This window comes from Eptatretus burgeri, chromosome 17, assembly GCF_056783735.1.
Source record: "Eptatretus burgeri isolate ZD-2024b chromosome 17, Ebu_testis_v1, whole genome shotgun sequence".
NCBI lineage: Eukaryota > Metazoa > Chordata > Myxini > Myxiniformes > Myxinidae > Eptatretus > Eptatretus burgeri.
Genome location: NC_140977.1, coordinates 26,976,083 through 26,991,291, shown reverse-complemented (window position 1 = coordinate 26,991,291; position 15,209 = coordinate 26,976,083). Strand labels below are relative to the sequence as shown.

The 15,209-nt window shown below is 51.5% G+C and overlaps 1 protein-coding gene across 7 annotated transcripts in view; it reads left to right on the top strand.

The window, feature by feature from the left end:
- Nucleotides 1-15,209, top strand: part of LOC147009604 (uncharacterized) — a 103,663-nt gene that overhangs the window by 51,704 nt on the left and 36,750 nt on the right. For 3 of the 7 annotated variants that reach the window (XM_085862435.1, XM_085862434.1, XM_085862433.1), the window contains one exon: nt 14,846-14,908. Coding sequence is in view for 5 of the 7 variants with exons in the window: in XM_085862434.1 (XP_085718560.1) it covers nt 14,846-14,908 (63 nt within the window). In the remaining 2 variants the exon portion in view is untranslated. Of the gene's footprint in view, nt 1-2,097; nt 2,349-12,189; nt 12,674-14,845; nt 14,909-15,209 lie in introns of those variants that run through there. The other 4 variants (XM_085862439.1, XM_085862438.1, XM_085862436.1 and 1 more) reach the window with 3 other exon arrangements.

Here is a 15,209-nt window from a genome sequence, read left to right as displayed (position 1 = left end):
ATTTTGTAGTCTAATAACATAGCTAATTCTCGCTCAAATGATCTCAAATTTTAACAAAATGTTTAAAAAAAAATAAGTTGAATGTTTAATTTTTTTCTTTTTTTTTCAGGGTAAAGAATGACGTTCACTAGAAATGAAAAGGCATTTTGTGTGTTGGAATATGCTCGAACACAGTCAAACAAGAGTGCAGCATGCATTCTCGAGAAAATTCAATAAAAATGCACCAACTGGAAAACAGATTTGGACATGGCACAAAAAATTCAAAGAGGAAGGCTGTCTGTGTAGCGCAAAGGGATCTGGACGACCACCAGTACCGGAAGATATCGTCAATCAGGTTCGGGAAACATTTGTGCGAAGCCCCAGAAAGTCTGTAAGAAGAGCATCTATGGAATCCCAGATTCCTCGTATGACACTTTGGCGTGTAGTAAGGAAATGCTTGCGAATGACACCCTATAAGCTGCAGCTCGTTCAAGCCTTAAACACGGATGACAGGGAAAGGCGCAAGCAATTCTGTGTCGCTATGCAAGAGAAACTTGAAGATGAGGAGTACGAAAAGCGTCTTGTTTTCAGTGATGAGGCTACATTTCATATGAGTGGCAAAGTCAACAAGCATAATATTCGCATTTGGGCGAAAGAAAATCCCCATGCCACAGTTGAGCACATGAGGGACTCGCCGAAAGTGAATGTGTTCTGTGCAATCTCCAAGAATCGTCTTTATGGACCGTTTTTCTTTGAGGGAAACGTGACCGGCGATGTTGATCTGCAAATGCTTCAGAACTGGTTCTTTGATGAGCTCATTGCTAATGAGAATGAACACTTCATTTTTCAACAGGATGGGGCTCCACCTCACTGGAAGCTGACTGTGCGGACTTATCTCGATGAGAATCTACCAGGAAAAGGGATTGGGCGTGCGAGTGATAATGACAATGTGCTGTTGAAATGGCCACCACGTTCACCTGACTTGACACCTTGTGATTTTTTTCTATGGGGCTATGTGAAAGGACTGGTCTATATCCTCCCTCTTCCTACAAGCCGAGAGGAACTTAAGCAGAGAATCACTGAGGCGCTGGAGAATGTTACGCAAGACATGCTACAGCGTGTTTGGCAGGAGCTGGACCACCGACTTGACGTGTGTCGTGTCACAGGCGGTGCGCATATTGAACATTTGTGAAGTTTTGAGAAAACGGTTATAAAATCTACATCCCTCTGAATCCCTTGTTCGAATTTTGATAAATAAATATTTTATTGTTCAACATGAAGCCTATTTTCTTTCGTTTGCCTGGTACATGTAGTTACTTCGATATTCACGTTTCAAATGATGTCATTTTTTTAGGGACACCCTGTATATGTATATATATATATATATATATATATATATATATATATATATATATATATATATATATATATATATATATATATATATATATATATTGTTACGGCTGTGGAAATTCGCATTACACCATGAAGGGCCCGTAGGTGAGATATCTCTAAGTACATGTGTAGTTAGCCCCAAACCTGTTGTTTAGAGGGAATTTATGTGATCCATCCGGGCTGCGACGCTTTGAGATAGCCGTTTTTCTGTTCTATCTTTATTTTGAACCAACCACGTCTCAACCGCCATCACACAACAACCACCAACCACAACCACACCTGCCTCTCAACAACCACGCCATCCTCACCACTCCGCCAGCAACCGTCAACATCTCCACGAACACCAAAGGGGAACAACAACTCCCACCCCGGTTTCTCTGGTAAACAAGAATGACGGTTGGAACTCAACTCCCACCCCGATTTCTCTGGTAAACAAGAATGACGGTTGGAACTCAACTCCCACCCCGATTTCTCTGGTAAACAAGAATGACGGTTGGAAACTCAACTCCCACCCCGATTTCTCTGGTAAACAAGAATGACGGTTGGAAACTCAACTCCCACCCCGATTTCTCTGGTAAACAAGAATGACGGTTGGAACTCAACTCCCACCCCGATTTCTCTGGTGGAATGTCCCCCCCCCCCCGCATGCCGCGAAGGGAGGGGCGGGGTGCCGGGGAAATAAAAGGGCGCATGGAGGCGCCGCTAGAGGAAGTCAGGTCAGAGGAGGTCAGGTCAGGGCGGTCGGTGAGAGTGTCAGTATCAGTCGGCGGTTCGTGGTCTTCTGCCCGTCTGGGTCTTGGAGAAGCGGTCCGTCGAGCGACCCGCTCGTTGGAGCTTGCAGTCGGTGGAGAGTCCGGATGTCGCGGAGGGGACGCGGACTGGAGGTGCCACTCTGCCAGCTGTCGCGCGGACCTGCGCGTTCGTACAAGGAGGGCCGGAGAGAGCTCGCCCACCATCGCACCATGAGGGTGCAGGTAACCGGCAACGGTCTCGTGGGACTCGTTCAGTCTGCCAAGTCCCACGCCATAAAGGCCGACGGGCCCCGTCTGCCCCCTTGTCTTTGAGGGTGGCCTTTTTGTTTCTTTTTGTATGGATCTTGTGGCGCCGTGTCTTGTAAAGTAAAACTGTATAAGTGTTGCCGTGTGTTCGCGTATTCGGTTAGCTCTGCATTGTTGTTTTTGTTTTAAATTGATATATGTGTGCTCTTCGTGTGTCGTGTAAATTAAGTGCATTATGTTGAATTGTTCCCCGTTTCACTGTGTCCTTTCCTTCGTTTGAATCTCCATCTTGCTTCACGTAAAGGGTTTGTAGTGGGCTTAATACGCCCGATAATTAATCGGAACCGTCGAGGCCGATGATAACACCGCTCGGTTATCCTGATAGCACGGAACGGACCACTTAAGCGGCCCGTGTCCGGAGTCGACCTGCGGCGAGGTGCGATCGCCCGGTCTACCATCCGCGTGGGTACTTAGGTAGGTCGAGTTTGGCGAACAACCCTATCCCACGCGGGTGGCCGATTGGCACGATCGTGGTGAGGCCGGAAGGCTCACCCGTGACTCGCTCCCGGCGTTAGTCCGAGAGGGTCACGACAGAATTGTCCGTCCGGTGGGCGACGTGCCGCGATTCGAGTCACGTAGCCGATCGCACGCCGGCGGGCACGAATTCGCAACACTGGTGTCAGAGAGCGGGAAAACAAACTCTCCTGTCTCCAAGCTAAATTCACGGGGAATCGGTCCAGGGATGAGAGGAGCGACCCCTGATTCCCTCCAAATTATGAGCAGGCCAAATTAACCCGTTACGAGAATTAAGATGGAGTCTTAAGGCAAGCGGGAGCCGGGGGTAGTAGGAATGGATGTAGAATGTGTAGAATCCATGGCGCAGGATGAGAACCCCGAGCAGGAAATGTTGGTTGTGCAGGAACACGAACTCCCCCAACTGAACCCAGAGCCCGAAATAGGTGCGGCGGCGGTGTATGATACCTCCCCTCCCCTCTCCACCAAAACCCCCCGATCCTCGCCGAATCGGCTCAGCCGAGTGCACTCGACGTGGCCCAGCTATTCGCCATGCTGGCAAAGCTGAATGCAAATATAAACAACAAAATGGATAAGAATACGCAACAAATGAAAGAAATGAACAACGAAATGAAAACGAAAATGAATACGAATACGCAACAAATGAACGAAATGAAAACGAAAATGGATACGAATACGCAACAAATGAAAAACGAAATGAAGGCGAAGTTGAAGGAAGAAATGAGAGAAATGCTGGGTGGGCCCATGGGAATGGGCCTAAAAGGAAGCTTGGACGAACTAAAAAATGAAATGAAAAAGGAAGTCGACACGATATGAGCGGAGGTGACCGGGCTAAAAGAGAAAGTAAAAGGAGTGGGGGTCGCAATGGAAGAGAGCAAACAAGAGAGGGAAAACGAAATAAAGACGGTGGTGGGAAAGATAGACAAAGTAGGAAAAGGACTGGGAGAAGTAAAAAAGGGACAAGATCAAATAAAGGAGGAAATAGGGAAGAACACGACGGCGATAGAGGAATTAAAAAGAGAACAAGGGAAAATAAAGGAGGGATTGGGAGCCATGAAGGAGGACTGTGAGAAAAGACATCGGGAAATGACAGACAGAGTTGAAAACCTGCGAAAGGAGGTAAAAGCGGAGACACAGAAAGGATTAAAGGAGGTGGGGTAGGAATGTAGAAAGAGACATGAGGAGGTAATTAATGAAATGGAGCGGAAAGCCGGAGAAAAGACAGAGGAACTGGGGGAACGGATAGAAAAACACCGGGGCGAGACGGAAGAGCAGTTTAGGACAACGGGGGAGAAAATATCCAAGACAAATAAGGTGGTGACAGGGGTACAAGGGGAAGTGGAGCAAATAAGAGAGAAAGTCGGGGAACTATCGTTAGGGACGATAGGGGAGGAATTGAATGAAGTAATCAAGGGGAAAATAGAGGAAATGGAGAGGGGACTGACGGAATGTGTGGAGACCCGGTGTGAGAGGCAGGGTGACCTCCTTCTGGAACAGGGGGAGAGGATATACTCCCTGGAGGCGGATCGTGCCCAGGTGGGGCCGGTGTCACAGGGCGGAGGAGGAGTCTTGCCCGATGCGGGGGTGAGCATGCCGAGCTTGGGGAGGGTAGAGGCCGCGGGGTCTTTTGGCCTAAGGGGCGTACCCAGTATGACTGTTCCGGTGGGTGTGCAGAGTGCGAGTCCAATGGCTTGGGGGAGTAAGCGGGACGACGCAGGGCACGGACAGACACGGACAGGGGTGGTAGAGCCCCCGGGCAAATGGCTCGGACCCTGCGGGAGTGAGGCACCTTTGGAACTGGGGAGGTACACCCCTCCAGGAGTCCCCGGGGAACTGGAGGGGGGGACCTCGAAAGGACCAAGGGTGCCGCTACCCCCGTACGATGGCAAGACGGACTTGAGGACGTACATGGCCCAGTTCCAGTGTGTTGCCAGAAGCAATGGCTGGAACGAGGTGCAGGGTGTGGCACAACTCACGGCGGCCCTGCGTGGCGCGGCCTTGGAAGTCCTGACCACGGTACCCAGTGAGGGGGTGACCCTGGAGGATCTCCATTTGGCCCTAAAAAACCGATTTGGCATGGACCAGCAGAGCGAGCTTGTTAAAGCTCAACTCAACGGGCGCAAACGACGCTCCCAGGAATCCCTGGGAGAATTGGCACACGACATTCGCCTCTTGGTGGGGATCGCGCACACCAACATGCCGCCGGAGTACCGGGAGGAGATTGCCCTGGACCATTTTCTCAGAGCGATAGGGGGCACCGATATCGGCGCATTGCTGACCGTATGGCGCCCGGACAACCTCCAGAAGGCAGCTGATACTGCCGCCTGCTGGGAGGCAGCCAGAACGCCATTGGGAGGGGCTGGGCGGCATGCGGTGGCAGTCCGACAGGTGGGCCCCGTGAACGACAGTGCGCTGGGAGCCGGGGCGACCCTGGGTGACCAAGCACGAATGGAAAGAATGGTGCAGGGCATGTTCGACCGCCGGTTCGGGAGACCTGGGGAGAGGCGGTCGGGCCCAGGAAGGGCGGGGGATGGGCCATCAGGGGGTACCCCAATTCGGAACGGAGGGGGGTATAATTCGGCGTACCGGAGGCAAACACCTTACCAGAGGAGGTGTTGTAATTGTGGCGCAAGGGATCACCTGCAGCGGGAGTGCAACGCCCCGCGCAGAGAAAGGCCCCCACGAAGGGAAGAGCCACGGCCCCCCAGACCACCAACTTCGCCCCGGGTCAATAAGGATAGCCAGGCCCAACCATCACCCCCGCACCAGTCCCCGGGAAACTAAGAAGTGCCGAACATGTAGGGCCGTGTTCGGCAGACTTGGACGGAGAAGAGCCCTCAGAACTGCGACAGGTCATCAATTGTGGCCAAATTGGCAATGGTAGCTTAACAATTCGGTGCAAAGTTGCCGGCCTAGGGGTAGACGCCATTGTGGACACAGGAGCAAGCACCACGATCATCAGCCCTGTGGTCCTTGATTCGAGTGTAGACGGTTGGGATGAGATCCACCGTCTGCAAAACCATAGTTTGCAGCTAGCTACCGGGGCAACGGCCCCCATCATAGGACGTGGTTTCGTGTCGTTTAAATTGGGCACCGTAAAAACAAGGATAGAGGTTTGGGTGGCGAAGGTGTGCGACCCATGAATAATAGGGTTGGATGTGCTAACGGCCGGTGGTTGTAAGATCGACTTGGGCCGGGGGGTCATGCAGTTGGGTGGTGAGGAGTTGCCGTTAGGGGGCGTCAGCATGGATGAGAGGGTGGAGCTGGAGGCTCCTGACTCCGTGGTCATTCCCCCAGGTGCCGAGGCGGTGGTCCCGGCCCGGTGGCGAGAACGCACCCAACGTGGCAGGGCTCTTGTGGCCTGGCGGAACTACCAGCAGAGCCATCAACCCTGGGTTTAGTCGTGGGCCGCACACTGGTAAGTACCGACGGGCCAATAGTGCCCGTCCGGGTGATAAATGTTAGCACGGAACCACGCACTATCAGGAAGGGCACGAAGGTAGCAGATTGCACCCCAGTAAAATAGGTCACAGAGCTGAGGGACGATAACTTCGAGCCGGACCGGCCCCAGAGGGAGTCTCCAGACTTGATTAGGAATTGGCCCGGTCCCATTTGCGAGATGGTAAATCGGAGTAGTGTAGATTTGGAGGATGCCCAGCGGGAGGCCTTATACAAGCTGGTCGACCGACACATGGGGATCTTCTCTTTGTCAGCTGAGGATATTGGACGTACGGGCCTGGTGCAACATCAGATCCACACCGATGGGGCCGGCCTGTCCGTCAGCCTGCTCGAAGGCTCCCCTGGAGCAAAAGAGAGGAGGCTGATGAACAGGTTGAAAAGATGCGCAATGCAGGTGTCATTGAGCCCTCAGGAAGTCCTTGGATGTCACCGGTTGTGCTGGTTAAAAAGAAGGATGGGACCACGCGTTTCTGCGTGGACTATCGCCAGCTGAACAACGTGACACTCAAAGACTCCTATCCCCTGCCTAGAATTGACGATACCCTTGACGCCGTTGCAGGCTCTAAATGGTTCTCAACTTTGGACCTCAAGAGTGGGTATTGGCAGGTGAAGATGGATAAGACTGGGAAGGAGAAAACGGCATTTTCCATAGGGAAGGGACTGTATCAGTTCACTGTGATGCCGTTCAGTTTGTGTAATGCCCCCGCCACCTTTAAGAGACTGATGGAGCGTGTACTCGGCGGCATGCCGTGGCAGTCATGCCTGGTGTATCTGGATGACGTCCTGGTACACGCTAAAACATTCACCCAGGAGATAGCCAATTTGGACCAGGTGTTTGGGCGCCTCAGGCAGGCAGGGCTGAAATTGAGCCCAGAGAAATGCACTTTGTTCGTGACAGAGGTGGCCTATCTCGGACACGTGATAGGCCACGAGGGGGTGAAGACCGACCCCGGAAAAATTACAGCGGTAGAGGAGTGGCCCGTACCTACAACTGTCAAACGGGTACGGGGCTTTTTGGGACTTTGCTCCTACTACCGGCGCTTCGTGGCAAACTTTGCGGAGATAGCCAGGCCCCTTCACCGGTTGACGGAGAAGGGGTTGAGATTTAATTGGACAGGGGAGTGCCAGGAGGCCTTCCTAAAATTAAAGGGGTGTTTGACATCCACACCCGTTTTAGCATACCCCACCGATGACGGGATGTATACCCTGGACACGGATGCAAGCCAGGAAGGATTGGGAGCAGTCTTGTCTCAGACACAGGGGGGCGTGGAAAGAGTGATTGCGTATTACAGTCGGACCATGAGTAGGCCCGAACGAAATTATTGCGTAACTCGCAAGGAGCTATTGGCTATGCTGTCTGCCGTGAGCCATTTCCACCCGTACTTGTACGGCAGGAAATTTTTGGTTCGAACTGACCATTCCTCCTTGCAATGGTTCTTACGGTTCAAGGAACCGGAAGGCCAGATTGCAAGGTGGTTGGAAAAGTTGTAGCAGTACGATTTCAGTGTGGTCCATAGAGCCGGTAAGGCTCATGGGAATGCCGATGCGCTCTCTCGACGCCCCTGTCTGGGAGAAAACTGCAGATATTGCACGAGACATGAGGAGAGGGACCAATTGGCAGACACCTCCCCGAAACTCCCAGTCCGTGCGGCCCGGGTGGTAGGCCCAACTTTGCCACTAACCGCGGGAGAGGAATTTGGTGGATTGGCATGGAGCACGGCCCAGCGGGAAGACCCCGTGATAGGGCCAGTGTACAAATGGGTCCAGGAAAACAGGAGGCCCATTGGGGAGGAGATCGCCCCATTCGGAGCACGAACAAAAGCATACGGGGCTCAGTGGAAGACCCTAGAAATGAGGGACAACATCTTATATCGCAAGCGGGTGGAGATTCCTTCCGAACAAACTTCTTGGCTGGTGATAGTCCCTGATGGGTTTAAGACCCAAATTTTGAAACAGGTGCACGGTACCCGCGCCGGCGGCCATTTGGGCAGGAGCAAAACAAAATCTCGGGTCCGCCGGCGGTTCTATTGGGTTAACATGGGGCGCGATGTACAGAACTGGTGTCGAGCATGCGACGCCTGTACTGCGAAAAAGGGACCGCCACAGAGGATGAGGGCCTCACTCCAACTACATCAGGTTGGGGCCCCCCTTGAGCGAGTGGCCATGGACATTTTGGGACCACTGCCCCCCACTCGCCAGGGTAATAAGTACATCCTTGTAATTATGGACTATTTCACCAAATGGCCGGAAGCCTTTGCCCTTCCCAGCCAGGAAGCAGGGGTTGTGGCCAAGGCCTTCGTAGAAGGATTTACATGCCGGTATGGGATTCCGCAGGAGCTGCACACGGACCAGGGATGAAATTTTGAGAGCGAATTACTAAAAGAGGTGTGCAGGCTCCTGGAAATTCGAAAGACACGGACAACGCCCCTGAGACCACAGTCAGATAGCATGGTGGAGAGGTTCAACAGGACCCTGGTCCAACAGTTGGCCCTCTTCACCGCCACTAACCAGGAGGACTGGGACGAACATCTCCCGTACCTCCTGATGGCCTATCGTGCGTCCCAGCACGGGTCTACCGCGTGTAGTCCGGCGCTGTTGATGTATGGACGGGTGCTGAGAAGCCCCGTCGATTTATTGTGTGGTCCGACGCCTGAGCGACTTGATAGGCCCCCGGGGGAGGGCTATGCCCGTCGGTTGGAGGAAGGCATGGAGAAGGTCCATGCCTTCGCACGACACCAGCTCCAACAGGCAGGCATAAAGATGAAGCGCAGGTACGACCACCGGAGCCAGGTGAACAAATACCCACCGGGGGCGAAGATTTGGTTCTTTAACCCCCGGCGGAGGAAGGGCAGATGCCCGAAGCTCACCTCACCTTGGCAGGGCCCGGGGGTCGTCCTGGCGCAAATCAGTAACGTGGTCCTAAAAATTAAAATGGGACCACGGGCCCTTCCCCGGATCGTCCACGTGGACCGTCTGAGACCTTACAAGGGCGACCTTACGCCCTCATGGATATGTCTTGCCGGAGGAGTCGGTGCTGGAACAGCCGCTCCCGCAGAGGCGCAAGGCTTGCAGAGCCTTGCAACGAGTTCACGAGCCCAGTAGGGAGGGATGAGTTCCCCCCCCCCCCTGCAAATAAGGATTTGGGGACAGTGACAGACAGTGAATGTGTAGAGGGAACGTAGCCTAGCTACGTAGTGTTAAAAGGAACGTGCTGTAGTGTAAGGGACGACGTGGGAGCACGAGTTAGTTAGGGGAGGTAGTTAGAAGGATTGCAGAGTTCAGCGGTGTGTGTGTTGAAGAGTTGGTGAGTGGAGTGGAAACATGTGCTTGGTAAGTGAGTGAGCCCAGCGGGTCTGTGTGAATGGAGCGAATGTGGAACGCATGGTGCGATGAGTGATTGGGGGGAGGAGTGACTCCCGCCCAAGAGACCCCGGGGTCAGTGTAGACTGAGTTAGGTGGGTTAGTTAAATTTTTAAAAATGGAGGTCGTTTTGTTGTTGGTGGGAAAGTAGGCTCGATACCCGTTTGGAGGGGTGCAGGAGCCCTGTTGACGGGCTGGGAGCGTGGCTGCAAAAGGTGAATATCGCTGAGTGGGTACCCCGGGCACCAGGCTAGTCGGCCGTAGTTGGCCAAGGGCCCATGGGGGGCCGGGATAGCGTAGTGGGCACGGGTGCGCCCGCATGGTGCGGGGGCCCGAGGCGCCATTAGCCGCGTGGGCAGTGTTGTGGGCACGGGTGACCCTCGGAAAGGGGCCCGGGAAGCCAGCCTGCCACGTGAGCGTTTCAGGGGAGTCGCCAGAGAGGGCACTCCCTGGTGTTTAGGGAGCTGGTAGGCTCGGAGGCAGTGTAGTGCCCGGGGTGCCATCGTAGGAGAATCGGCAGAGGGTAGTGCCTGCCAAGGGAGCCACGTGTCCCAGCCATGAAACCGTGTGATGGCACGGAAAGAAAATTGGGGGGCGAGGCCCAAAATTGTAAGGACACCAACACAGGCGATGGGAATCTGGGTTGATAGAACCAATAGATTAAGTGCGAGGCGCTTGTTGAAAGCCCCGGGTTAGTTTAAAAGTAAAATGGATAGGGTAGATAGGAAATGTACCCCCCACACCATCCATCCCCTCACTCTCGTTGTGGGCCGCTGGACCCACTTTGTGTTATAGATCGCTGAAGTCCGGGGAGGCCATCCTGAGGCTTGAATTGGGCCTCGACACAGGACGCTAGCCCTCCCTCATTCCCCTCCGGGAAGGGAATGTAGGGGTTGGGAGTAGGCTAGAGGACGATAGGTTAGCCGAACAAGGACAGTAAAGGGGGTTAGGGGACGAATTATAGTGGGAGGTATAGAAATAAAAAAAAATAAGAAGAAAAAATTAATTAATTGGGGCTAAATTGGGTTTTACAAATTAAGGGAGTGGGTATGTACAGTGACAGGCAAAGGCGATAGGTGGGAGGGAGACAGGAAGGTAGGTCTGAGCCCGCCTTCTGAGTGGCCAGCACCACCGCACTCCCACCACCAACCTCCACTGACAGGCAAAGGCTGGCCAGCTTCATCTGCTGGCTGTGTTGCTTCAAGGCCTGTGCCGGCCAACTTCATCGGCAGCTGTTGTTTTGCTGCGAGGCCTGTGCCGGCCAGTTTGTCCGCCGGCTGTGTTTGCCTGCAGCGGCCTTGTTCTGCAGGCTGTGTTTGCCTGCTCACCTTTGTCATGCCATGCCCACTGCCCTGTTCACCAGCCCCGTTCAACCTTGCTTTGCCCCCCCCTGTTCATTTCCATGTGCGCCATGATCATCAAGCAACAGTTTGCAAGCTGTAAGAACTGCCCTGCTGGCAGCTACAACACGGGCATCCATTGAGCAGCCCGTGCACCGTTTTGTTGCTTGCGTCAGTGCCGGTTCAGTGTTCTGCAGGGACTGCCTTGCAGGCAGCCGCACCAGGAGACTGCGTTTGTGCAGCCCATGCACCGTTGTGGTTCACTGTGTTCATTTTCAAAGGGGGAGGCCTTGGACTGTGTGTGAGCAGCCGGCCACGTTCCCTGTCACCTGCATTGCGTGAGCCAGAGACTGCATGCGAGCAGCCTGGCTCCCTGCTAATTGCTTTCTTTTTTGCGGAGTCCATTGATCCTGGGCCATGGTTTAGTGTAAAATTTGTAAGGTTAAGATGTACTGTAAATATGAGTGTGCCCCCGGCATGTCTGTCTAGCACCGGCAATTTTATTTAAGTCATCTGAGTGAGTGGGTTTGTTTAGTTAGTTACTCAGCCCTCAGGTTATTTATTTTGGGGACACGAATACCATGAATGTCGCACTCAGGGATCCGAAGGTAAAACGTACTTGGGGAGAACTACACATGATGGCACACGAGAATTTGATGACTCGGGACGAGTCTGTAAAAAGGGGAGGGGTAGTGTTACGGCTGTGGAAATTCGCATTACACCATGAAGGGCCCGTAGGTGAGATATCTCTCAGTACATGTGTAGTTAGCTCCAAACCCGTTGTTTAGAGGGAATTTATGTGATCCATTCGGGCTGCGACGCTTTGAGATAGCCGTTTTTCTGATCTATCTTTATTTTGAACCAACCACGTCTCAACCGCCATCACACAACAACCACCAACCACAACCACACCTGCCTCTCAACAACCACGCCATCCTCACCACTCCGCCAGCAACCGTCAATATCTCCACGAACACAAAAGGGGAACAACAACAACTCTCACCCCGGTTTCTCTGGTAAACAAGAATGACGGTTGGAACTGAACTCCCACCCCGATTTCTCTGGTAAACAAGAATGACGGTTGGAAACTCAACTCCCGCCCTGATTTCTCTGGTAAACAAGAATGACGGTTGGAACTCAACTCCCACCCTGATTTCTCTGGTAAACAAGAATGACGGTTGGAACTCAACTCCCACCCCGATTTCTCTGGTAAACAAGAATGACGGTTGGAACTCAACTCCCGCCCCGATTTCTCTGGTGGAATGTCCCCCCCCCCGCGTACCGTAAAGGGAGGGGCGGGGTGCCGGGAAATAAAAGGGCGCATGGAGGAGCTGCTAGAGGAAGTCAGGTCAGAGGAGGTCAGGTCAGGGTGGTCGGTGAGAGTGTCAGTATCAGTCGGCGGTTCGTGGTCTTCTGCCCATCTGGGTCTTGGAGAAACGGTCCGTCGAGCGACCCGCTCATTGGAGCTTGCAGTCGGTGGAGAGTCCGGACGTCGCGGAGGGGACGCGGACTGGAGGTGCCGCTCTGCCAGTTGTGTCGCGAAGACCTGCGCGTTCGTACAAGGAGTGCCGGAGAGAGCTCGCCCACCATCGCACCGCGAGGGTGCAGGTAACCTGCAACGGTCTCGTGGGACTCGTTCGGTCTGCCAAGTCCCACGCCATAAAGGCCGGCGGGCCCCGTCTGCCCCCTTGTCTTTGAGGGTGGCCTTTTCTTTTGTTTTTTTTTGAATGGATCTTGTGGCACCGTGTCTTGTAAAGTAAAACTGTATAAGTGTTGCCGTGTGTTCCCGTATTCGGTTAGCTCTGCATTGTTGTTTTTGTTTTAAATTGATATATGTGTGCTATTCGTGTGTCGTGTAAATAAAGTGCATTATGTTGAATTGTTCCCCGTTTCGCTGCGTCCTTTCCTTCGTTTGAATCTCCACCTTGCTTCACGTAAAGGGTTTGTAGTGGGCTTAATACACCCGATAATTAATTGGAGCCGTCGAGGCCGACGATATCACCGCTCGGTTATCCCGATAGCACGGAACGGACCGCTTAAGCGGCCCGTGTCCGGAGTCGACCTGCGGCGAGGTGCGATCGCCCGGTCTACCATCCGCGTGGGTACTTAGGTAGGTCGGGTTTGGCGAACAACCCTATCCCACGCGGGTGGCCGATTGGCACGATTGTGGTGAGGCCGTAAGGCCCACCCGTGACTAGCTCCCGGCGTTAGTCTGAGAGGGTCATGACAGAATTGTCCGTCCGGTGGGCGACGTGCAGCGATTCGAGTCACGTGGCCGATCGCCAGCCGGCGGGCGCGAATGCGCAACAATATATCCTGGTGTTGGCGCAGTGGTTAGGGCAGTGGCTTGGGACCCAAAAGGTCCTGAGTTAAAGCCCCGTTGGGCTACTGAATTAATACACCAGGAGGTTAACTCAGCCTGTCATCCTTCCGAGGTTGGCGAAGTGAGTACCAGTGTACTGGTCGGTGTATACCTCGGTTAGAATAGGTGTACCAGATCCCTGTGTCGTAAGAGGTGACCAGGGTTGCGTCAGGAAGGGCATCCAGCGTAAAACCTGTGGCAAATCATTATGTGGATCATAACGGATGATCCGCTGTGGCGACCCCTAACGGGAGCAGCCAAAAGAAGAAGATATGCGATATATATATGCGATACCCGTGCACATGCACGCGATAGTAAAATATAGCTGGTAGTAGACGACAGATCGTACATGGGGAATGACAAAAATACACTGTGCAAAATGCAAGTGGTACTATGGAATGCCAAGACTTCCCAAACATTGTCGGCATGTCCTCTAAGTGCCACAGAAATTTCATAGGGATCGTGTGATGGCGAGCTGAGTTTTTAGTGTGCAAGCTTGGTATTATAATAGATATATGTACATATATATATATATATATATATATATATATATATATATATGTACATATATATATATATATATATATATATATATGTATATATATACATATATATATATATAATTATATATATATACATATATATCTATATATCTATATATATATATATATATATATATATATATATATATATATATATATATATATATATATATATATATATATATATATATATATATTATATATATATATATATACACGTGCGCACACACACACACACACACACACACACACACACACACACACACACACACACACACACACACACACACACACACACACACCTGTATATTGGTGTGGTTCTGGCTCCTCAGGTTTAAATAATGTTTCTGTAGTACAGAATCACGATAGTTATTTCAAAGTATCTGTTTAGTTATTAGTACCTACTGTGGAGGGCAAAGATAGGATGACGAGCGATGGTTGCCAGAACAAAACAGAGGGACAGACAACATATCCTTCTGTGTGATCCAAATAGAGAACACAATAGCAAGTGTGCAAATAATGTATTTATGGAGGTGTGCATACTTTATCATGCATTTCGTTCAAACTGGAGCCAGAAGCCAATTTCACAGCAACGCTGGAGCATCCTTATTGAATCTGGAGACCTCTCTTTCGCAAATCTGTTGAAAGCACTTGTACTTGTCCAATCAACCCACAACCAATTATTTAATGTCCATTAATCATGTGATTTGTCTTTTCCTCTTTCCTGATTTTGATAGTTTTAATAATGTTTTGCTTTCCTCTATTTGTTACTTTGTTCTCATTCATGAATTGAGTGAACGTGTATGTTGACTATATCTTTTGACTTTGGAATTCAGAAATATTACTTCACATTTTTCTTTGTATTTTTCTTTCCAGATTGTATTGTACAAGTGAAGGTGGAGTCTGACTTGGTGGATGATTTGTCTTCACAAAGCAAAGGTTTGAACAACAATCTGATTTTTAGCTCAACTGGAACTTAGTTCCTGGTAGCTTCTGGGATGGCGTGTCGTCCGTCCGTCCGTCCACAAATACTTGCAACTACTTCTCTGACATAAAGACCACAACCTTTATCATCCGTGATGTACCAAAGTTTGTTCATGGCATTAAAAAAAATCCATAGGTATTTACTTTCTTCCTCGTTACGTATATTGTGGGTCATCCATGCCTACCAGTGATTCCCTAGTCATCTTGTCCAGCCGCTACCAGGTGAGCGCCCATGGGTATTGCCCCATGTTTAAAT